This window comes from Rhipicephalus sanguineus, chromosome 7 (genome assembly GCF_013339695.2).
Source record: "Rhipicephalus sanguineus isolate Rsan-2018 chromosome 7, BIME_Rsan_1.4, whole genome shotgun sequence".
Classification (NCBI taxonomy): domain Eukaryota; kingdom Metazoa; phylum Arthropoda; class Arachnida; order Ixodida; family Ixodidae; genus Rhipicephalus; species Rhipicephalus sanguineus.
In genome coordinates this window covers 101,540,325-101,565,803 of record NC_051182.1, presented here as the reverse complement: position 1 = coordinate 101,565,803, position 25,479 = coordinate 101,540,325, and the positions used below count along the sequence as shown (strand labels likewise).

At 49.6% G+C, this 25,479-nt stretch overlaps 1 protein-coding gene across 1 annotated transcript in view; it reads left to right on the top strand.

Moving 5' to 3' along the window:
* The window catches only part of LOC119398881 (arylsulfatase B), a 62,917-nt gene that overhangs the window by 28,219 nt on the left and 9,219 nt on the right, over positions 1 to 25,479 (top strand). Inside the window, exon 7 of the mRNA XM_049417457.1 lies at positions 5,162 to 5,288. Within this exon, the coding sequence (XP_049273414.1) occupies positions 5,162 to 5,288 (127 nt within the window). The remainder of the gene's footprint in view (positions 1 to 5,161; positions 5,289 to 25,479) is intronic.

Genomic DNA, 25,479 nt, shown 5'->3' with positions numbered 1-25,479 from the left:
TCTTGACTGCAGACCTCTGGCGTTCCACTGAATTATGGAAGCGCCCTTGACTTGTTCTCGGAAAGGCGGATGTGTTGTATGGTGTGCCATCTTGTTACTGCAAGCCGGCAAGTACTAGTTCGAGTGTCCAAGACTTGCAGTGCGCATTTAGCGGCAGGTATCTGCAGACTAGCCAGGAGAGTGCGGATAACACTCATCAGCGACCTCAGGACAGAAAAAACCTGGACCTCTTGGGCGGATAGACTGCCTGTTGTTGACGTAGCCGTTGTCGACTGTGGATGCTTTGGTTCCGTAGGCACGTGTGCCCGCGGTAAAGCAGGCCAATCAGTGTCGGATGCTCTCTTTTGCGCCTCTGTGTCTTTCTGCACCTCTGGACGAATCACACCTGGCGGCGGGGGCGGGGGCGGTCGCTGTGGTCGTGGCGGCGGCGGTGGTGGCGGTGGCGGCGTAGGTGAAGGCACATTTGGCAGATGACTGCTTTTTCTTTTCTTCGAGCACCGTCGTCGACGGGAACGCCGTCTTTGTACAACCGTTACTGCTTCCTTTCGTGAGTATCCGTCCTTCACCATTTGCCTCAGAATGCTCCTCTCCTTCTTGAGTACTGGGCAGTCTTTCGATGAGGCGTCATGGTTTCCGCTGCAGTTGCTGCATTTTAGGAGAGTTGCTTTGCAGGCCTCTGCTTTGTGGGGTTCGGCGCAACGTGGACATGTTGGCTTGTTGTTACACACGCCACTAACATGGCCCAGTTTGAGACATTTGTGGCACTGCAGAGGCCTTGGAATGTAGGGTCGGACAACGTGACGAAAGTGACCAACCTTCACGTGTGATGGGATGCAATCGCCTCTGAAGTTCACCTTGATGCAACGGGAGTTGCCAAGCCGGCATACTTGCAAAATGTCCGTGGCCTCAGTAGCTGGCTTTATCAGCACAGGAAGATCTGCATTAGGTATCGAAACGTCGACGTCATAAATGACACCCGTCGTCGTGTCGCTATCCTGCGGGATGTAAGCACTGAGTCTGATGTCTCCAAGCTCCGTAACATTTCGCAAGGTATGTAGCGCAGCCGGGTGCTCAACGTCTATGGCCAAGATGTTCTTCCGTGGGTTGAGTCTAATATCTTGTATCTCATTTGGTACGATAGCTTCGAGTCGTGCCGATATCACTTGCCTGTTTGTGTTCTTCAGGTTGACCGAAGAGTCAACAGGAACAAAGAGTATGGTATGGCGTTTACGACTGCAGGCAGCCTTCACGGTAGCGAGGCTAGCTGGCGAAGACGCACCGACCATTCGCCGTTTAGCTTTGCGCTTCACTGCAGGGATGAAATTGTCGTCGCTGTCTTCACTACTCGCCGTGTACAGTTCAGTGCTGTCAGTGGTGGTGTCGTCATCTCGGCTGTTGCGCCTCCATAGGGTTGACGTCGCAGGCGACGCCAAGTCCGGACTGCGTACGGTGGGGTCAGGATCCATCGCTACACGCAGGAGAGCGATGATCCCCGGAAATTGCGAAAGTTCACAAATATAATGCCAAACGAAATGAGCAGCGTTCGGCAAGATACACACTTCGTCGTCGTCGATCGAGAAACGAAGAGGAAAGGCAGGTAGGTTAACGAAGCTTTGGCTCGGTTGGCTACCCTACACCTGGGGTGGGAGAAGGGGGAGTAATAGAAAGGAAACGGTAGAATAGAAAGCAAAAGAGTAAGAAAGGGATGGATGAACAGTTAGCTTGAAACTACACAACACCAACTTGCGCTGTTAGTTCACAGTCGCTCGTGCAGTCAGGTGGTTCTTCTGCAGCGCAAGAGTGCTTTCCTGGCCTTGCGCATATGCGACACCATAGGCCAAGGTCCCCTTGGTCCCGTGCAGCGGGTTGGGAATCCTCCAAGCGTCTAAAGCTCCGCACCACAGCGGTACTGTAACACCACTACGAAGCCGGAATGTAACCGTTTGAAACCGCTGGGTACCTCCCGTATTGGACGCTGACGCCCAAGCGTTTCTCCACCAATTCGGTATAGGCCAACGTCCGAGGATCTTTTCTGTCAGTGGTCTTGAATCCAGGAGACGGAGCTTGGCTTCCATACTACGTCGTACAGAGCACTGGGCGTCGGTAATCTCATTATCGGCGGAGCGCGCCGTCTTTTATAAAGCAGTCGTCGAACCTTCCAGCGTTATCTCTGGTGCTCGAGTAAGCTGTAGAATAAACTTCACTATTCGTGTCTTGCGCGTAATCTAAAACAGAATAATCGCAAATAATCGCGAAGCTTCTCAACCATTGCGGCGCGGTCAGCGCCGAGCGTTGCGAACAGTTTTGTGGCCGAAACCCGAATGCATCAAAATAAAGTTTATAAACGCACTTGGTAATATCATTGCTGAGCTTATCGTGCAAGATCTTTGTACTTTTTCTACAACGGAGAAGTGAACACGAATGTACGAATGTGTATTCCTGCATATGCTGGCTCCACGCGGAGATTCTTCTTAGCGTATATTTTGAATGGCAAGAAATGTACTTAAATCGGGAAGCGCCAAATATTACGCAACTTTATGTACTTTGCACATTTTTATGGGTGTAGTTGTATTGTCCTCTCTGTTATGACCCTCTATGAGGGTTGACAGTGTTAAAAAATTATTAACAAAATAAATCTACTGAAAGATACTGCAGACGCATAGTCATTGCCTGAGGGGTGCAGGAAGAGGGCAAGGGTGCTCTAGCCCCCTTTCACCAGCAGGTGTGCAGGAAGGAATGTGGGGAGGAGGTGTGCGAATATCTAACGAATATCTAGATATGCGGCCCTGGGCCGCACATCTAAAGCACCTTCAATTAGGCGCTGCATTTTATTGTAGGAATGCGGAGCATACCTGTGAAATGAATAACGCTTAACCGACTCTCAGATTTTGATCATGGCATAGCTAGGACGGATTCATTTGTATGTCCTTCCGCAATGCACCGTGGTGGCGGTTTCCACAATAATCCCCCTTGCCCTAGCTGAGACCTCCTTGATGGCACCCCGCATCCCCGGCTACATCGCCGCCGGGAAAATCACAAAAACTCACGTGGTCCCTTGATCATTCGCCTGAGACGGCTCGAAGGCGAAAGCCAGCTTCTCCTTCTTTTTCTTCGCAGTCGATTGCATTGATCCTCTCCCCCGACAGCTTTTTTGCACCTAGTGCAATTCTGCACTTCCTCCGGGATCGGAGGCTTGCAAGCTCCCTGCACCTCACGTGGCTTTGTAGTGCCTCCGGGATCGGCCCACATTTGACCAAGTGGCGATGTCCCGTGATTACGCCATCAAGTGACGTCAGAAATTTCGGCAATCTGGGATGTTGTGTTGAAGTCACATGGTGACGTCGTCGCACGATTATGATGATTCATCGCGTCACTTCGTCCTGACGCCTACGACGCTGCCGGTCACTCTTCGCGTTTGATGAGGCATCTAAGCCTTTCGCCCTAGTAATCTACACCTCTACACATACACACTACACGACATGCCTGTGGCAAAATATTAGATTTTGAATATTAATGTATTAAATGCGGAGCATTTCTTAGCGAACTTCTGCGACTTTGAGCGTATCTATCTATCTATCTATCTATCTATCTATCTATCTATCTATCTATCTATCTATCTATCTATCTATCTATCTATCTATCTATCTATCTATCTATCTATCTAGCCGCCTACGACTTTGTGCTCTCCTGGCCATTTCGTTAATAGGATTTACACCAAAATTGGTATGGCGAAACATGACATTATGACGAACATAAATGACAGGTCATAACATGAAAATCATGAAATTCATGTCACGAACGACATCATTTACATGCAACTGTTTTGGTGCTCTTGCGGCCGTTTCGTTAGTTTGTTATATACCAAAATTGGTATGGCGTGACAAGAGTGTATGACGAACATAAGTGACAGGTGCTAACGTGCAAACCATGACACGCATGTCATGCACAGCATGACTTACGTGCCACGCTCATGGTGCGCTGGCGGCCGTTTTGCTAGCTTGATATACACGAAAATTTGTGTCGTGCGATGTGACTTTGTGACGAATACAAATAACAGGTGGTAACATGAAAATCATGACACGCATGTCATGCACAGCATGACTTACGTGCCACGCTCATGGTGCACTGGCGGCCGTTTCGCTACCTTGATGTATACTAAAATTAGTATTGCGCGACGTGACTGTTTCGAACACAAACAACAGGAGTTAACATGAAAATCATAACAGGTATGTCATGTACAGCATGATTTACGTGCCACGCTCATGGTGCGCTGGCGGCCGTTTCGCTAGCTTGATATAGACTAAAATTGGTATCTCGCGACGTGACTGTGTCACGAACCGAAATAACAGGAGTTAACATGAAAACCATGACTCATGTCATGTACAGCATGATTTACATGCCACGCTCATGGCGCGCTCGCGGCCGTTTCGCTATCTTGATATATACAAAAATTGGTATCGCGTGACGTGACTGTGTGACGAACACAAATAACAGGTGGTAACATGAAAATCATGATACGCCTGCCATGCACAGTATGACTTACGTGCCATGCTCATGGTGCAGTGGCGGCCGTTTCGCTAGCTAGATATATACTAAAATTAGTACTGCGCGACGTGACTGTTTCGAACACAAATAACAGGAGTTAACATGAAAATCATAACAGGTATTTCATGTACAGCATGATTTACGTGCCACGCTCATGGTGCGCTGGCGGCCATTTCGCTAGCTTGATATAGACCAAAATTGGTATTGCGCAAAGTCTGTGTGGCGAACATAAATAACAGGTGGTAACACGAAAATCATGACATGCATATCACGTAGGTATGATTTAGACGCCACGCTCATGATGCACTCGAGGCCATTTTCTTAACTGGATATATACCTAAATTGGTATGACATGACAGGAGTGCCGAACATAAATAGCAGGTCACGCATCCTATATATCTAGCAGAATATAGGTGTCATTAGCACGGCATATACCGGATTGTACACGCATGCATGTATGACAATCTCGCGATATAAGGCGAACTAGATGTCACGACATGAATGACTTCATTAGCCTCAATGACAAACAAGACGATGTATGCAGCTCTTTGCTGGCTGCTTCGCATTACATCCATTCCCACACTGCGTGGGATCTGCCGACTTTTTGTGCTTGCAGCCTCTCTTTCTGGTCCTAGCCCACCAGGCTCCTCATGGTTCTGGAGGCCCCTATCCCCTCCAGGCACCACAAGCAAACGTGGACAAGTTCCCCTACATTGGAGAGGAGAAGAGGACTCTCTATGCCGGTAATTAAGAGACACAAATGATTCATTTGGGTGTCTTGCCATTCGCGTACTGCACAGAAGTGTGCATTTTTAAAAAGCGCACCGTTATGCTATAGACAGCGTCCGTCGCTCCATCTCTTACAAGTGCCGCGAAGCAGAAGTCCTGGGTTGCCAGACGAGGAGTTGCGACGCAGAGCGAAAATGAAACCTAAAGGGGCACTGACACATAATTTCGCGGTCGAGATAGCCTGCGGGATCAATTCCCGTGAACATGCGTATATCATCTGCAAAATATCAACAGCGAATATAGCTTGGAAGGTATTTTAAATGAATTTTGCAGTTTGCGTGAGCGATCGACATCCACGCTCTATTGACACTCTCAAAGGGGACCCTGGGGACCCCCTGCTTCCGTCATGTGACCACGCTGCTGCAAGTTATGATGACGTCATAGCCGCCATGTTTTTTTGCCGCGTTTGCTCCAGCAGCCTACTTCCCGGCGGCTGCTCGTGAACCCTGCGGAAGTGCGTCACAGTTCTGTGTGCTCACGTGATCGAGCGCTGCACCCGCTAGGTGATGATAGTTGCTCCCGGAGGCTTGTCGTTTTTGAAACCGAAACTGACACTGGTCGGTAATGAGGAGCCTGTAATTAATTATCTGTCGCGCGCTGCAGCAAACGATGTGCCATGCTGTGACTAACAGACCCCCAGCAACACATTGCAGCCAAAAAAACGCGAGGCTAAAATTTTTGTGTCAATACCCCTTTAAGAAGGGATCAGTCATTTCCGCTTTTCTTTTCTGGCTTCCTATTTTAGCTGTCACGATTGAATTAAACACAAAGACCTCATGCAAGGTCACAATGACCACATGCACTGCTCTGCATAATGTTAAAGTGAATACATGAGGTTCTTGCACGCTATCACAATTGTTTTAGAGACATTGCCATAATATTCCCATACTTTTCAGCATGCGCACTTTGAAGAGACACAACGATGCATTGTCTGTTTTGATATATTATTACAACTTGCACGACAACGCCATGACAATTAAACGTTTCCCCATAAATCATGCAATTACTTGCAGTCGTGTGTTCGCCTAGTGGTCTGTTTCGCTGAACGTACTGTTTTTTCCCGGAAGCGTCGATGTTGTGGGATGTGTCTAGCTAAGAGAACCACGCAGATGCCGAGTGCCGCCTGTATCTCACTTACATATTAGTTGAGATTTGATAGTGGCTGTAACCAAATAATGTTTAATAATCCAACGTCTCGGGCCCAGTTCGGTCCATTCTTCAGGAGGCTGGGTCCATTCTTCGGGGGAGGCGGTGCGTCGATTTTAAATCGTCCATCGCAAGACAGAGACAGAGGGCTGACGGGGCCCATTTTTGGGTGGCGGGGAATTCAAAAGGAGTGAGGGTGTGCTTGTGTAGCTTGGCAGGTAAGTAGAGGTGTGCGGTGTTTGACCTTTCGGTTGTTAGAGGGCGGAATGGCATTCGTGAAGTGCAGGCTCTTGCGTGTTGGTGAGTAGGGAAGGGGGCATCACCGCGCTGCAGAAATTCTTTTTTTTCGACGTGTCACCAAGGCCTTGTATGTTCTCGCTGGAAGGTTTCCGTTCATGCGATTAATATTGTTTGCCGTATATTTTATATGCCATGATTCAAGTAGCAGTCTTTCCCGCTGGTTCGTCTCAGTTTGAATGATTTGGGTTTCTTGGAAGGCAATTTCAACGTGACAGAGCTAATGAGCTCGTTTCGCAGAAATTCTGGTGTCGGGGAAAAATCAGCGTTGTCCGTGACCGAAAAATCGAGAAAGATGCAAATATAATAAATAATAAAACTTTTATGTTCGAGTGAGAATCGAGCCCAGGCCTTCTGCGCCTCAATGAATGAATGAATGAAAACAACTTTTATTAGGTCCAGCAGGACGCGACGAAGTCGCGCACCCGGCTTAGTCGCACGTTGGGGCAGACAGGTTCAGCCCATCCGCCACCCCGCGGGCCCGCCTGACGGCCGTGGGCTGTGCGTTGAGGCTGGAACTTGTGAGGGGTTTTCGCCACTCCCCCGTTTTGATGTTAGGAGTAGAATCTTCGCAGTCGACCATGATGTGCAGTAGCGTGGCGGTTGCGTCGCACGCGGGACATCTCTTGTTAGGGTAGAAGGTGTTCTACCACAGAGCCACGCCATTACTCGAACCTGCTGCGGAAAAAAATGCTATATGAATGTCATGTTGTGGGAGGAGTCTCCTTACCCCATGTGATATCGCGTGGCAGAAGCGTATAATCGCGCCAGGCGTCAAAACATGTGAAAAATGGACGGAAGACGCATTGTGAACTGATGAACTATTTACTTTTCGATGTCAAAATCGAGGACGAAAGCAATACATTCATCACTTTTTGAGCACGAACAACCCACTGGTAGTTCAGCGGCCCCACAGTGCGCAGGTGCAGCTGCCATTCGAAGCCCAATCCGACGGTGTCAGCTGAAGAACGTTCATTACAGAGACGTCTAGTGCAGCAGGTGTTTAAAGGGAGGAATCACACACAAGTGCCACTTCCTTTTACGAACATAGAGTCGTGAGCACTGGTGGATCACGCACAACAATATTTGCGCTGTCATGAGGTGATGCACTGGCCTACGAATGAATGCTGGAGCATTTTATCCATTAGTCGACCTTACTTTGTGCACATTCAAACAAAGGAATATGAAAAATAGGCTCATCCGGAATGGAATATTTGGCTCCAGCATCCGCGATGGCACGCCGCCTATGGCGTCCGGGCAATAGAGAAAAACTTTGTACGTGCATGCCCTCTAAAGAACTGTGTGACAGGAAACGATGTTTTAATTCCTGCAAGATGCGAGATTACACACTTTTAGAATATGGCTCGTTTTTTAGCGTTCGTTGAGCACGATATGCAATTGTCGTAACTTAACCTGGGTACCCAAGAGGATGGCGTATGACGCATGCGCAGTGGCGAGCAACGCTATAACGCAAAGCTTTGCGTTCAGTCCCGGGCGCGGCGGCCGCATTTCGATGGAGGCGGAATGCTAGAGGCCTGTGTAGTTAGATTTAGGTGCACGTGAAAGAACCCCAGATGGCAGAAACTTCCGGAGCCCTCCACTATACGGCGTCCCTCAAATTATATCGAGGTTTTGAAATCAAGGCTTCGACGTACACCCGTCTGGTCGGGAATAATCATTGAATAGAAGACGAGCATGCCGACCACAAGAGGATAAACAATGTATTGACGTTTCGGAACCCAGGAAGGGAGCCTTGCTCACAAAGATTATTGTGCACAAGGCCCCGTTCTGGGTGCCGAAACGTCAATGCATTGTCTATCCTTTTGTTGTTGGCGTCCTAATCTTTTATTCAATAACGTGATTTTGGGACGTCAAACACCAACAATTATTATTAGCTCTAGCCAGGCGTTTCGCGACTGAGAACAGCACGCTATTGAGCATTACCACTAGATTGCAGCATACGTTCGTCGCGTTTTCGGCACGCTTGTCCAGTGGTTTTCACGATGTTACCGCGAACCAATAACGCGCGTTCTGAAAGAAGTTTTTGTTGCTGGGGGCCATCAAAAGCGTCACAAACATTTTCCCGTGAACCCGCCTGAACTTCAGCTACAACGCAGGCGCAGCGATCGACGAGCCGTAAGCTTGACTACGCAGCAAACGGAGGGAAGCGAAATTCAGGGTTTTCAACTTGTTGTCAACTGCAGCATGTGGAACTGCTGTACCGCGTTGAAAACCGCCACTGTGACACAAGAATACCATCAAAAGGGCACTTTCTGCATAAGAACAAAAAAAACATGGCTGATCCCTCCGTCATAGGAATCGGTATAACACGAAAGTGAAACGCGTCTTCACAGAAGTAGTGCTTACTGTGTAGTGATATATGAGAGCTTGTACAATGCGTATTCGTGTTTGGTAGCTATAGCACCGTTTGACGTGGATGCACCCATGTTGACGGCATGTCTCTATCGCGACTACTAACGCCCATGATCATGATTAAACCGTTGTGGTAGCTGACGGTGTGAACATATATTTGGACACAGCGAATCGTGAATCCCGCGTACGGATGATATCAACAAGCTCATAATCAACACTGGTACCCGGTATGCACTTATTCAAAGCGTCGTCATATAAGGAGAGAAACGGCACGGTGTGCGCTTTCTAGTAATGGGTAGCCGACGCCTGTGCTGATGCATATATAACACACACTGTGCTTCAGCAACACGGGAGGTAGAGGTTCGTAGCCTTAGCCGCAAACGCGTGCGTCCCGCTGGCCTCTGTCTCGCAGGCGCTGCTCTCGCTCCACCAAGGCACGACATTCGCCCGTCGAAATCGCGTCCTTTCTGCAACGCATATTGCAGCAGTTTTGTTAGTCGGTGCTCTCGCAATTGAAGCAGTCGGCGGCGGAGAAATCCCGTTGGTGCACGTGTAAGCTGCCCTACTCCGATGAGCCGACGCATGCTAACACGAAGCCAAATGCAAAGAACGTAACTGCGTCAAGGGTGCCTCGGCGACGCCAGCGCGGCCAGTCTACCTCTCTGGTATCGAGACGCTTTAACCATGACTTCCGATATCGCCCGCAATCTCGGAGTAAGCGCTAGTAAGTGTCGATCGTAAAGCATTACTTCTTTTCACATCTCACAGACGGCGGCACCGCCCCGCTCCGCCCGCCGCGAAAGAGAATGTGTGAAAGATATAAGGCGCGTTCGCGCCGTGTCTATCGTTTCCCGAGTTAGCTTAGTCGGTAGAGCTTCGGGCGCTTGCCGTCGCGGCCGCACCGTCGTGGGTTCGATTCCCAGCCGGGTATCTTTTTCTTGGTTTTTTCTTTCTCACCCGTTGTCGTCCATTTTATCAACGTCATATCCGTGACGGTTGTACTTGGTGGACCCCGGCATAAAACACTTTCGTGTTAAAAATTTGGAGCCATTCGACTGCGTGAAGGTGGATGAGCGGAGCTGTAGCGGCGAAATGCTTGCAGATTTCTACGACTCAAACGTTTCCGTACATATATAAAGTCCAAAGCTGCGTAGATACCCAGCTTTGGACGATCCGCCGTAATCAGGTGACGTCACAATGGAGTCATAATCATAGGCGTGCGCAGGATTCCCCATCAGGGGGGGGGGCGAAGGTTCGTCGCAGCGCCCCCCCCTCCTACTAAGTCAATGTACGAGGCAGATTTTGCGCCCCCCCCCCTTAGGTGACTAGGGGGTCAATGTATGGGGCAGATTTTGCGCCGCCCCCCCTGTTAGGTGACTAGGGGGGGGCGGCTGTCCCCCCTGTGCGCACGCCTATGGTCATAATGGTATCGCGCATTTTGGTGATCTGTGACGTCACGATGACGACACGCGATGAAGTCATGTGACGCCATGGCTCGCTCGGAGGAGGTCACGTGGGATTTCTTTTTTTTTTTTGTAGCGCTAGCTACACTTGCCTAGCCGGAGTCGATTTCGCGTGGAGCCTCATTAGCCGTGCTTCGCATGCGCGAGGATCAGTGATGTCACACAGCTGGCTCTCCGCCACCGCGCTCTCTCCGCCGCCGCCGCGCGCGACTCGCCGCTGCTGGTCTGCGCGTTTGGGAGGAGTGGCGTCGTAGCCGCGGCAGACACATTGGCGCCGGCGCGCGCGCAGACTCCGCGACCGCCGCGCGCGACTCGCCGCTGCTGGTCTGCGTATTCGAGAGGAGTGACGTCGTAGCCATGGCAGACACACTGGCGCCAGCACGCGCGCAGCTATTCGCCTTCGCTGTGCAGTCGCCGTCTGACACTGTGCTGGAGCCGCTTGATAGCGCCTCTGACTGGCGTTTGCAGGTGAGTAACACCATGGAAAAGGAGTGCGCAAATGCTGCTCAGCGGCGCAAAAGAGCCGAGAAGCTTATCTCATCGGATCCCGAAGTAGTTGTCTGGCAATTGGGGTTCAGCGTACGAAGAATGAACAGAAGAAGGCTAATAATTCTAGACAACCTGGAAAGCTAAGCATAATCAGCTGAACCTTTGCTAACGCTACGTATATTCTGGGATAGCCGAGCTAAGCCACTGCAATTTCTTTTTTGCTGTTCGTAAACGGACGTAGATGGACGCCGGAAAATCAAGCAGGTGTGCCATTCGCGGCTCCGGGGCAAAACGAGTGGCACGAGCGGACGTTTCATAGCGTGTCACACATTCCCCACAGGGCGCGATGTGCATCTTATTTACGCATTTTTACACGTTGGTTAGTCCACCGGTCCATGGGGAGCGCTTTCGTTTTTTTTTTTGTCGGCGAACACGAAGAAATCCGACCAACGAGTGATATACAGCTTAGCTGTTAAATACCAGAAGCCGCCGACACGCACATGCGATAGGCTTTCCATAGATAGTTGAACGAGTCTTCACTTGGTGGTGGCACTGGCAAGTTAAGTCGCGCAATATTTATTCGCAAACGTTCAGCTTCTCTCACGAGGAAATGTCCTAGATTTTAATAGAAGGAAATAGACAGTAGCAAACAGCTTTTAAATTTACCTTAAACGTCTCTATTCTTGTTTTAAAAAGTTAACTTGCGCCATCCACATTTTCAAATGAAGAGTTTGCGAGGTCATGGAGGAGACATTTTAACGCGGTAACGTTGAAGAGCTCGTTCCGCACAAATTCCGGCGTCAGCGTCGGCGTCGGTGTGATTGGTTGTGCGGGAAAAATCAGCGTTGTTCGTGAGCGATAAATCGAGAAAGATGCAAATAAAATAAATAATAAAGACCTTCCGTTCGAGCGAGAATCGAGCCTGGGTCGTCGGCGTAGCAAGTAGGTGTTCTACCACAGAGCCACTTACCGCTTTTTTGTTCTTTGTCACGGGGAAGGGAACAGCTGTACACAAAGCGATATTATAAAAATTATTAATCAGGCATATTTAAACACAAATCAAACACGGTAAACCAGTCGAGAGCGTCACCAGAACGTTCATATATCCCGCGTATTTCAATCACTTGTTCCGGAATTATATTTTTTTGTTGATCGCGGAGGCCCAGCATTTGTCAGTCAGTCGTGCTCTCCAGAGACTCTGCAGACCACTTGAGAAAGATTAGGTCATAGGGTACTGTCCTGTCCTTTGTCACATCAAAGTACTTAATGTTTACAGGGTTGATTTCAAAGTATTTCTTCAGTGTTCGCTGCAGAACAAAGAGTTTCTTTTTTAAAATGCACACAGGTGCTCTTCCTCTGAAGATATGGCAAAGGCCTGAATGACTTTTTGTTCCCTGGGACGTAAATTGCAGATTGTGCAAAAAGCCGGAGACTATTGACAATTGTTTTATTCATTGTTGTGATGCAGTCTTCTTTCAGAGCCACATGCTGGTTGAAACTGCTTCGAAAAAAAGAAACACTATATGAACTTAATGTAGTGGGAGGATAGTCTTGTTAACGCAGGTAATATTGCGTGGCAGAAGCGTACAATCACGCCAGGTGTCAAAACGTGTGAATTGCGCAAAGAGTGGATATTTTAAAGGCCCAGCCATTACAAAGCATTCAGACACATTCAATAATCAGCAGCAGCAAAAGAATGAACAAAGTGGGCAGCTGCGTAGGTGCGCCTGTTGCCTTACGGGCGTGTAAGGAACCTTTCTTCCTTTCGCTGACTCGCGAAAGGAAGAATTATGGCGTAGTGGGCACTTAGCAACTGTACTTGGTTGCATTAGGCATTCTAGGATAGTTTGAGAGGGCCAATATTACGCGCACAGACGTTCGTTTCCTCACGGCACGGTTGAGACATCCACCGAAAATCGAAGCCAGGCAAGCAATTCAGAAGGTGATGCGCACTGGGCCCTATTACTCTATCGCGTTCTACTCTTGAAGGCGAAACTCAAGCGTCCTTCAAGTTATTTCGCGGCGCTCACCGTTCACTCTATACTTCTACTTATTTACATTTCCACAATTACTTCAAATGCGCCTGTAGCATCAGCTAGAAAGATGAATGGAACCGCCACGTGGATTTATTAGCGTTGCTCGGAAACACAAGGCTATTGGCAGGCTGACCTGTCACTTCCATTGGTACCAATATCAGTGCCGCTTGGAGACGATGATATTGCCACGCCCACTTCTTGTCTTGTTTTGATGTATTCGGGTTTGACCGGCAGGGACGGTTGTCAACGCTCGACGCTGTCCGCGAAGTAGTGTTCTAGAAGCGCCGCGATTGTAGTAGATCGGTTTGTTAAGATTGCGCCCCGCACGCGAATGTTCCAGCTTTGTCTAGAGATTACGCCGCCACCAGCGATATTGCTGGAAAGTTCGATAGCGCCTGTACAAAAGCCGACGAGCGTGACCGCTTGTCAGTTGATCGACGGTCGACGCTCTGTTCGCCGCTATCAATTTATTACTGTAGCTGGAGTTTCATTTTCCCGGCCACAAGTTCGGCCTAATAAAGAGTTTCATCTCGGACGTGCTGACTGCTGCCTTCGTCGACGTCACGACCACGTGACAATATGGAAGGTTTTTTTTAACACTACACGCAGCGAACATTAATGAAACATCAACATTATGCGAACTTCTGTTGAAACCATAATCCTTTTATCAAAACACCACCCTATGCACCACCTGAGGATCAAACGCGCAAGGCGTCTAACTGTAAAGTGGTGTAAGAGGACGTAAATTGGGCGAGAAACTGAGGTAAACACAGTCACTGTGTTGACAGCGCTTAAAGACAACGTGGTGCTGTCACAGGCGATAGCCAACATGAGCATCCTTTAGCCAACATTACCTGATGCTGGCAGCGTGCCAGTAGTATGTACGGTAGTTGAAGTCACGTGACTTATTAGGACGCTTTGTCAGACTGCGCTGGCTTCGGGATCGGGCCACTTCTATGGTCGGAACTGACAAAACTCGACGTACCTTGACGCAGAATGTCGGTAGAAAAGGCAATGTCTTCAAAAGAGTCGCAAAAAACATTTCAAGGCAGTTTGTTTTATGTGCGGATGGATGGTTGGAAAACTTACGCCAGCACGCGACAACTTTATTTCGTTGTAAAGCAGCTGCAGACAATTCCGTGCTAGATGGCTATCAACCCAATGTTGACGGAGCACTTAGGGACCTGGTTTGTCGTATGCTGTAGCATGGCCTCCGAGATTAGCCGGCGGCGCACGCGCCGCCAGCTAATCTCGGAGGCCATGGCTGTAGTATGCTGTGATCGTATGCTGTCGTAGCTTCGCGTAACGCAGGCAAAACCACGAATAGCATGACCATCAGTAGTATATTGAGCGTGCGCTCGCGCCAAGGAGAAGTCTTCTTCCTTTTGGTCTTCGAGTTCCTTGATGATGATAAGTGCGGAGCACTTTAGGGGCCCGGGCTGCCGTATGCTGTCGTATGCTGTCGGCACTTGGCGTAACGCACGCAAAACCAATAAAAGAAGAAAGAAAGGAACCAAGCGAGAAACAGAAATAGAGAAAAGGGATAAATAGGAAGAGAATAGAAAGAGCAAGATAAAGAAATAGTTAAAGAGAGAGGAAGAAATAAGCAGAAAAAAGTCACAATTTCGCCGCAACGGCAAAGCAATGAATGCGATAGAAATAAATTAGAATGTAACGCGAAGAACGGAAAGCAGCTCGAAATTGGCAGCGCGTCGCTCGAGCCCAAAGAACGTACGAAAAGAACGCGCACAGGACGAGCACGAACTAATGCGCCACAGCTCGACACTTGAAGCGCACTGCTCAAACATAAAGCAGGACGCACGAAACGAACGAACAGGTACACACAAGATGAGCGCGAACTAATTGTCACAGTTATTACTTATTTCTGTTTGAACAGCGCGCTCCTTTCGCAAACGCGACCGCTGCAGCGAGCGAAGCGAAGCACCCCACCGGCCGCCCCTTCTTTCCTCGAGATAAGCGCACGAAAGCGACCACGCCCTGTAGGGCGAAGAGCAACGGCGTTCGCAGGAGCGGGGCGACGATCTTTAAAGCGCGCCACACGCGCGCACATCGCGCCATCTATGTGGCCACTAAGAAAGCATGCTGAAGTACATGGTGTATATAAATAGCTCGCCGTTAGCAGGCTGAAAGACGGTGCTGTCGTGGCCTAACGTCTAACGCGGCGGGCTGCAAAGCGAGAGGTCGCCCGTTCGTTCCACGCGTCGCAAAGTATTTCTGAATTATTTTTGTGGCTTTTCTATATATATATATATATATATATATATATATATATATATATATATATATATATATACTCATACATATACGGTGAATGACGGCGGCGGCGACGGGGACGGACAATTTCCAGCCGAGACTGTCCATACAATTGCTATCGCAATATAAAGAGAGGAAAAAACGAAAAAAAAACAGATAAAGATAAAAGGAAAGAAAGAGAAAACCGAAGAGAAACAAAGAAGGCTGCCCAGCTCAGCTTGCTTCAGGCTTGGCACTCCTAGTGCGACGCTGCTTAAATCTTTTTTTTTTCCGCATGCAACAGTTAGTGCTCAGCAGCTTGTGCTTTCGTTCAGCAGATAGCGGATCAATTTTAGAATCGCCTTCCGTGCCCGTCTATATTCAATAGGCTGGGAAGGCATACCGTGTAAATCATGGAAGGCATACCGTGTAAGACATGATTTACATGACATGATCTCGGGGTGCTCGCGGTCGTTTAATGAAGTGCATGTATACCAAAATTGATATGACGAGATATTTTTGTATGACTAACTTAGTGTCAAGTGGTAACATGAAAATCATGACTTGCATGTCATGTACGGCATAACTTACTTGCCACACTCATGGTGCGTACGCGGCCGGTTCGTTAGCTTAATATGCACCAAAATTGGTGTAGCGCGAGGTGACTGTATGACAAGCATTAGTGACAGGTGGTAACGTGAAAATCATGACATGAATGACACATACGGCGTGGTTTACCTTACACTGTCTTTGCGCGCTTCCGGCTGTTTTGTTAACTGCATGTATACCAAATTTGGTATGGCATGACATGGGTGCGTGATGGACATAAATTACAGGTCATGCGTTGTATACACAGATTCTACATCCATGCATGCATGACAAACATGCGATCATGTAACATGTTTTTCACGAAACATGTATAAAGAGGTTTATTAGCGGGCACTCAGCAACGATACTCGACAGTGACAGTCAAGGCGGGGCCGACTCTCAGCGCGAGCTGCGTTCTCTCCGAAGACAGCCGAAGAGAGCAACCCATTAGAAGGTGCTCGAGAGGACGACCCATTACTGAGTTGGAACGCTTCGTTACAATTACTCCTGGCACGAAAAGGGAGCCTACTGGCGACCTAGCAACTTGTCAGTATGAGAGGGTCGTGGTAGGGCTTCAGGCACTCCCCGTTGACAATGTCGCGCCCTCGACGGCGCATGTCCGAAGATGGTTCAACAGGTTCAATCAGGTAGCTGACCGGGGATGTGCGTTCGACGACACGGTAGGGGCCTTCGTATTTGGGTAGTAGAATGGAAGAGCGGCCAGTTGCAGTGGTAGGAACCGAGAGTCATACGAGTGCTCCAGGGAGGAACGTTGGCGCGGAAGTGGTGGTGTCACCACGAATGCTCTTCTGCCGCTCTTGGTTATGCGTAGTGAATGTCTTGGAGAGCTCACGACACTCTTCAGCAAGTCTGGGTGTGGCAGAAATAGGCGCACATTCAGAGCGATCCGGCTTGTAGGGAAGGATTGTGTCGATTGTGTGCGACGGGTGCCTGCCGTACAATAAGAAAAAGGGTGAGAAACCAGCAGTGCTCTGAGGGGCGGTATTGTAGGCGTAGTGACGAAGGGCAGAATGACGTCACAATTTGTGTGGTTGGCGGCGACGTACATCGAGAGCATGTCGCCGAGCGTGCGGTTAAAGCATTCGGTGAGACCATTCGTCTGCGGGTGGTAAGCAGTAGTTTTGGGGTGAACAACGTTGCACTCTTTGAGAATGGCTTCGACGACTTCTGACAAGACGACACCGCCTCGATCACTGAGCAGCTCCTGGGGTGCACCGTGACGCAGCATGAACCGGTGGAGCAAGAAGGAGGCCACATCGCGCGCTGTAACCGCAGGGAGGGCGGCAATTTCAGCGTATCGCGTAAGGTCGTCTACAGCGACGATAGCCCAGCGGTTACCAGCGGACGTCAGAGGAAGTGGCCCGTACAAATCGAAGCCAACACGCCCAAACGGTCGGTCAGGGCAAGGTAGAGGTTGCAGACCTGCCGGCGACGGGTGCGTTGAAGTTTTGCGGCACTGACAATCGATGCAGGAGCGAACGAACTTATGCACGTAGCCGCACATTCCTCGCCAAAAGTACCGTTGGTGAATGCGGTGGTAGGGTTTCGATACTCCAGAGTGTGCACACTGCGGATCAGAGTGGAACGACTCGCATATGTGAGAACGCAGTCTGCGGGGTATTACTAGTAGCCACTGGCGGCCATCGCCGTCGAAATTGCGTCGGTGGAGGAGGTCGTCGCGAACGGCGAAATGGTGGGCTTGACGATGCAACGCACGTGTGGATGGTGTGGCCGATGAATCAGTCAGCAAGTCTATCAGTGAGGCAATCCATAGATCCTTGCGCTGTTAGGTAGCGATGGTGTGAATGTCGAGGGAAGAAATGGCAAAGCGAGACACAGAGCAGTGGGCATTGTCGTCAGGCAAGGGAGAGCGGGACAGGGCGTCGGCGTCAGCATGCTGGCGTCCGTTGCGGTACACCACGCGGATGCTGTAGTGTTGCAGGCGAAGTGCCCACCGGGCGAGACGGCCTGAGGGATCCTTCAAGGACGACAACCAGCACAGTGCATGATGGTCGGTGACGACATAAAATGGACGACCATACAAATAAGGCCGGAACTTTGTAAGGGCCCAGATGATTGCCAGGCATTCTTTCTCCGTAACGGTATAGTTGGTCTCAGCTTTAGTAAGCGTACGGCTTGCATATGCCACGACGTATTCGGGAACCCAGGTTTGCGCTGCGCAAGGACAGCGCCGAGGCCGACACCGCTGGCGTCCCTGTGTACCTCCGTAGGGGCCGTAGGGTCGTAGTGGCGTAGTATGGGAGGGGACGTCAACAAACTCGTCGCACTCTGACGTCGTCGCACTCTGACGACCACGAATTGAGGGTCCCGTTGCTGCCAAGAAGCTTCGTCGGCGGCGATATGACAGTCGCGAAATTTCGGATGAAGCGCCGAAAGTAGGAGCATAGTCCTACGAAACGGCGCATCTCTTTGACCGACGTAAGTTTGGGGAATTCTGTCACGGCTCGAAGCTTGGCTGGATCGGGGAGAATTCCGTCCTTGGAGACGACGTAGCCCAGTATTGCCAGCCGTGCTGCAAATCGGCACTTCTTTAGATTCAGTTATAGCCCTACGTCGCTCAAACGCGTCTACACATGCCGCAGGCGTTGAAGGTGCGTGAAGAAGTCCGGGGCGAAAACGACGACGTCGTCGAGGTAGCACAGGCACGTGTGCCATTTCAAGTTGCGCAGAACGGTATCCATCATGCGCTCAAAGGTCGCGGGCGCATTACACAGCCCAAACGGCATGAGGTTGACAAGCCATCGGGCGTGACAAAGGCTGTCTTCGGTCAAACGTCATCAGCCATGGGGACTCGCCAGTACCCTGAGCGCAAATCGAGCGATGAAAAGAATTCTGCTCCTTGCAGGCTGTCAATGGCGTCGTCTATTCGAGGTAGGGGATAAACTTCCTTACGAGTGATCTTGTTGAGTCGTCTGTAGTCCACACAGAACCGCGCAGAGCCATCCTTCTTGGCAACGAGAACGACAGGAAACGCCCACGGACTGTTTGAGGGTCGAGTAACGTCGCGCCGAAGCATGTCGTCGACTTGCTCGTTGTTGTATATGAAAGAAGATGAGGATGGTCGCGTGGGGACATGAAATAAAGAAGATGATGTTCAGGCATCGGATGCATCGTTTCTCTCTGTTCTAAATACAACATATTGGCGACGAGATTTCAACCCATGCAAGAGCAAGAGTCCTGGTGATTTCTGCTGCATCACCACAATGAGCATTCCGGGATTGCAACCGCCACCGCCTTTCCTGCCTTCGCCTGGTCATCCGGCTGTCCCATGGGACCAGTGGAAGCAGGCCTTTCAGACGTACATGGTGGCTTCTGGAGCTTCAGAGCTTCCAGCCGAACGCCGAAAAGCTATCCTGCTCACATGTCTTGGTATGGAGGGGCAGCGGATCTTCTCTACACTGAAGCCAGCGGACTTGCTGTCTGGCTCTGCTTCCGCCGCTAGTCCTTCGAGCACAGGTGACGCCGGATCGACGAATGACGCGTATGACTCTGCAATCGCCCTGCTTTCGGACCATTTCAAGCGTTCAGTCAACGTCATCGTGGCTCGACAACGGTTCAGTCGCCGTGCTCAGCATGCAGGTGAGACAGCGGAAGAATACGTCGCTGCTTTACAAATCCTCATTGCCGACTAATTTTGGAAGCCTCGCTGATGAGATGCTACGTGATCAGCTTGTCTCGAAAACGACGAATAATCATTTACGTGAGCGGTTACTTTTTGAGGGCTCCTCATTGACGCTCTCACGAGCTCTAACAATTGCTAATCAATACTAGGAAGCCGTGAGTTATGCTAAGGAATTTTGCGACGATGCTTCAGTTCGTCACGTTAAAAGAGCGCAAAGCTCTTCTCGGTCTTCTGTACAACCAAATAAACGCGCAACTTGTAATAAGTGCAAAGCCAAATCATCTGAGCATCCCGTACAAGGTACCACCAACCTTCGAGCTTGCTATCGTTGTGGAGCGACTGATCATCTTGCAAACAGTCCTGCATGTAAGGCCCGCAAGCGCAGATGTCGTCGCTGCGAGAGGATTGGCCACTCGATTTTATGTGTAGGTCATCTGGATATTCAGCTAAAGTTCAACAAGTTGATGACGACGACGACGCTAGCTCCCAGAGTAGCGGAAAAACAGTTTGTGTTGTCAATGGACACAAGCATGGCATTTACGCATCCGTCGCTGTGGAAGGTCGCCCTATCTCGTTTCTAGTTGATACGGGATCTTCTGTCACTATCCTGGCTGAAGAACTCTATGATCAGTTTTTTGCAAGCACTTACACTTTGAAACCTACCTCAGTGCAGCTTTTCGACTACTCCAAGTCAAAGATAAGAGTTCGAGGATGCTTTGTCGCTTCAGCTGCGTTCCAAGACAGAACTGCTTGTATTCTTCTATATGTTGTATCTGAAGGCACCACTGTGCTGGGCTTAGACGCCATTGCGGAACTACAGATGAATATTGAAGGTAAATCGCTTCAGTGTCTTGCATTGGCCTCCAGCACTCCTACATTGCCAGCTGAGCTACGTTCAGAGTACGAACACCTCTTTGACAGACAGCTCGGACTTGCCAAAGGATTCAAACACAAGGTTAAGGTTCGTGATTCCGTTCCACCCGTTGCCAGCAAGCTACGACGGCTGCCGTTTACCCTTCGTGAATAAGTGTCGGCTGAACTGCAGAAACTTGAAGCCCAAGACATAATCGAGCGCGTTGATGCCTCCCAGTGGGTTTCTCCTATAGTGGTTGTTCGCAAGAAGGATGGTTCTATACGAATGTCTGTTGATCTGCGAGAGCCCAATAAAGCTATAATTGTTGATAGCTTTCCACTACCACAGACAGACGAGCTGCTGCACAGCTTAGCTGGCGCCAAGCGATTCTCGAAGCTGGACTTGGCGTCTCCCTACCATCAACTAGAGCTCGATCCTGAGAGTCGTGATCTGACTACCTTCATCACGCACGACGGGCTTTTTCGCTTTAAGAGAGTATGTTTCGGCTTGGCTTCAGCACCGTCAGCATTTCAAAAGACGATGCATCTCATACTGAAAGGGTGAAAAGGTGTACTTTTCTACATCGACGTTATCGTATACGGTCGTTCTTGAGAAGATCATCTTTCAAATCTCTGCATCGTTTTGCAACGACTTTCTAAAGCGGGCCCGAAACTCAACCAGAAGTGCGTTTTCGACGTCACGGAACTAACGTTTCTGGGACATGTTGTGAACGGCAAAGGACTCTTTCCACTAGCGTCATCTATCCAAGCGATGAAAGAAGCTCCGGCGCCTTCAAACACCAATGAACTTCGTTCCCTGCTTGGTCTGGCGCGATTTTACTCCAAGTTCGTTCCCCATTTTTCGGATGTTGTGGAACCTTTACGGGCATTGCTTCGAGGCAACGAGCCATTTGCTTGGACGTCAGCTGCCGAAGAGAGTTTCGTCCGTTTGAAATCACTGCTGACAACTTGCAAGGTTCTACATTTCTTTGACCCGAACCTATCCGTCATCGTCACGACCGATGCCTCCAGGTACCGACTGGGCGCTGTGCTGCAACAAGATAACAAGGGGATTCTACAGACGGTTGCCTTTGCCTCCCGTACCTTGAGCCCACAAGAAAGGAAACACTCTGCAGGCGAACGTGAAGCCTTAGCATGTGTTTGGGCCTGTGAACATTGGCACGTGTACCTTTGGGGTCGCCCCTTTGTCTTGCGAACCGACCACAGTGCTCTTGTCACCTTGCTATCAACCAAAGGTGTTGGACATCGGCCATTGCGAGTTTCACGTTGGTCAGCGCGACTTCTTTGTTACAACTACACCGTAGAGTACCGTAAGGGAAGCGATAATGTGGTGGCTGATGCGCTCTCTCGACTGCCTTTGCAAGGAGAAACCAATCAGGTCGCCGAAGATGAGTTTGTTTGCCTTCTTTTTCCGATGCTAACCATTGCAGAATTACAAGCGGAGAGTGCATCTGGCAGTACAATCGCAAAAGTCATGGACTTCATTTTGTCATCTTGGCCTGATAAGGCATCTCTGGAAGCGGAGCTAATGCCATATTTTCATGTACGTGCAGAACTATCCATTGTACACGACTTGCTTTACCGTGGTGACAGGATCGTAATTCCAAGTACCCTTACTCGTCGTTTGATGGAAGTCGCACATCAATCACATCCTGGGATCAGTCGTACGAAAAGCCGTTTGCGAGAGTTGTATTGGTGGCCTCGAATGGATAACCATGTAGACCAACTGGTTAAAACATGTGTTGTTTGTCAGTCATGTGACAAATCAGCACGGCCAACCGCAGCACCTATGCAGCCAGTAGCTTTTTCTGACAACCCTTGGGAGAAGATTGCCATTGATATTATTGGCCCATTTGAGCAAGCTCCCATCACTTGCCGTTATGCAGTGACGCTTATTGATTATCACGGCAAATGGCCAGAAGTGTTTTTTGCAAGACAAGTTTCTACGGCGACGGTCAAGAACTTTCTTCTACAAGTGTTTTCTCGTGAAGGCTACCCGAGTGAAATGGTTTCCGACCACGGACCGCAGTTCAGCTCGGCTGAATTTGAAGAGTTTCTTCAGGAACGTGGCATACGCCATTGCTTTTCTTCTGTTTACCACCCGCAAGCCAACGGGCTTGTAGAAAGGTTTAACAGAGTCCTCAAATCTGTTGTCCAGATGGCAGTATACGAGCGGCGTGATATCCGTGTCGCCGTGACAGACTATTTGGGGGTCTACCGCTGCACACCTCATGCCACAACGGGAGTTGCACCCGCCGTTTTGCTGCACGGACGACTGCCACGAACACGCTTAAGCGTTGTTGGATTACCGGATTCTTTATTTCACGAAAATCCAGCACAGACGATGAAATGGCTGCGTCAGCGTGTCAGACAAGACCAAGCTTCTTCCAAACTTTACACAGACTGCCGTCGCGGAGCCCGGACAAGACACTTTGCCGTCGGCGACTACGTCCGCGTGAGAAAGTCGTCAGTTCACGGGAAAATATCTTCGCGCTTTTCGGAACCGAAGAAGATTATTGAGCAACGAGGGCCAGCTTCATTTCTTTTGGATGACGGGCGAGTGCGAACGCCGCCAAATTTAAAGCGATACACCCAGAAGCTGCGGAGGAGTGCACAGGCAATCGACATGGTATTCTAGAGTGGACTCTACCACTACCTGACGAGTCTCTTCAAGGTGGTGCATTTCCTGCGAGTGAACAACATGCTGACTGTCCATCTACGTCACGTCAAGAAATAGCAGCACAAGCCAGCAGTGAATCAAGTACTCATCCGTGTTCACTGCAGGACAAAATGACCGGCCAACCCCCACGGAAGAGCGCACGAGTTAAAAAAAACGCCGTTGAAGCTCAGGGACTATGCGTTACGCAAGCGATAGTTTTTTCTTTTTTTGTGAACCGGGGAACTGTTGTATATGAAAGAAGATGAGGATGGGGACACGAAATAAAGAAGATGATGTTCAGGCATCGGATGCATCGTTTCTCTCTGTTCTAAATACAACACTCGTTAATGCCACGACGCTCTGCTGGAGATACGCGATATGAACGTTGCCGCAGTGGTGGTTGGGCGCCAGTGTCGATGCAATGCGTGACAGCAGAAGTGCGGCTGAGAGAAAGTTGCGCGACATCAAACGAAGAACGAAATTCTTCCAACAGGCATAGAAGCTGGGAACGCTCGACCGACGTAAGGTTGTCAGCAATCGAGGAACGAAATACATCAGCGGATGACGAATCAGATGTGGAAACAGCACTGAGCGTACAGGAGCTGGCGCAGTGCGTGTCACCCGGTGCGTCCATAACTTGTGCGTCTTCGAGGGCCGAAGTTGTTTTGAAGGCCCAGCACTCTCCGCCAAATTATAAAGAGGTTTATTATCGGGCACTCGGCGACGATACTCGACAGCGACAGTAAAGGCGGGGCCGACTCTCAGCGCGAGCTGCGTTCTCTTCGAAAAGAGCCGAAGAGGGCGACCCGCTGGAAGGTGCTCGAGAGGACGACCCATTACTGAGTTAGCACGCTTTGTTACACATGCGATATATTGTGAAAGAGATGTGATGGCATGAATGACCAGCCTCAAAGACGAACAAGGCGATATATGCACCTCTTTGCTGGCTGCTTCGCATTAGATTCCCACAATGCGTGGGATCTGTCGGATTGACACAAAAGGCACAACTATACAGTCACGTCACGCAATGAGGATTTTGGTGGATATCGAGCCAGCGAACCGGCCGCGAGTGCGCTTGGCATGTAAATCATGCCTTACATAACATGCGTGACATTATTTTCATGTTACCACCTGCTTTTATATTCGTCATACAGTCACATAACGCAATACCGATTTTGGTGCATATCAAGCCAGCGAACCGGCCGCGAGTGAACCATGAGCTTGGCATGTATATGATGCCTTACATGACATGCGTGCAATTATTTTCATGGTACACACTGTTATTTATGTTCGTCATACAGTCACGTCACGCAACACCAATCTGTAGCAGTCAGTTTTAATGGCGCACTGATCGTTATATGTGAGCACAAAGGCGTCACTTTTACGCCAGGCATAAATAAGAGCTGTCCGACAATGCTACAGTGCATGAACCTTCTGCGGCAACCACGCGAAACAATCTGCACTAGTGCAGGGAAGACGTAAACATTCCCCGAAACAGCATTCGCGAATGCTCAATGAAACGCTTGTCTCACAAAGGCGGGTATCAGTCGTAGGAACAAATTTTTCGCGCCGTATTCTGTGCAACCACACATCCCGGCGCTTGGCATCCTTTTTCCCGCTGGGAATAGCAAAGAGGGCTTTGCCCGTTTTCCGCCGGGCCTGCACCCAAAAGCGCAGCGCCTAGGCCTTCTTCGATGCCTCGGCAGGCTTGCGATGAAGTGTCAAAACGATACGGGATGTCGTAATGTTCCCGCACGCTTTTCTGAGGCTATAAAAACAATCGCCCTCCAAAGCGCTGTGCGTCGGCGGCCGGGAGACACTAGCGAGGCGATCGAGCTGGACCATTTATGTGACGAAGTCGCCGAAAGGGCGCGGCGGTGAAGAGAAAACGAACGCGGTACTTTTCCCGTTCCAGTGACTTTAGGGGACATCTGTGCGTGGCGCCATCTCTCGGCGGCAGCAACGGCGTCCTGCCATAAACGAATGGGAAATAGGCGAAAAAATAATATCTCTTGTAAGGAGCTAGTTATCAAAAACGACTCGGGGATCTATACAGCAGATACCTACTGGAACATTTCGGTAAAATTGCAGTGCAATTACACTACAAAGCGTGCGGCTTCCCAGCACAATTGGCCACCGCCCATTAGAAACGCATTAGGCCCCATTGTAAAATTTTAATAACTTTGGGAAGCCACGCGGTTTGTAATGCGACACTGTAATTTTAACAGAATGTTCATATGAGTCTCTGCTGTATAGAACCGGGAGTCGTTTTTCATAACTAGCTTCTTTTCGTCAGATGTGATT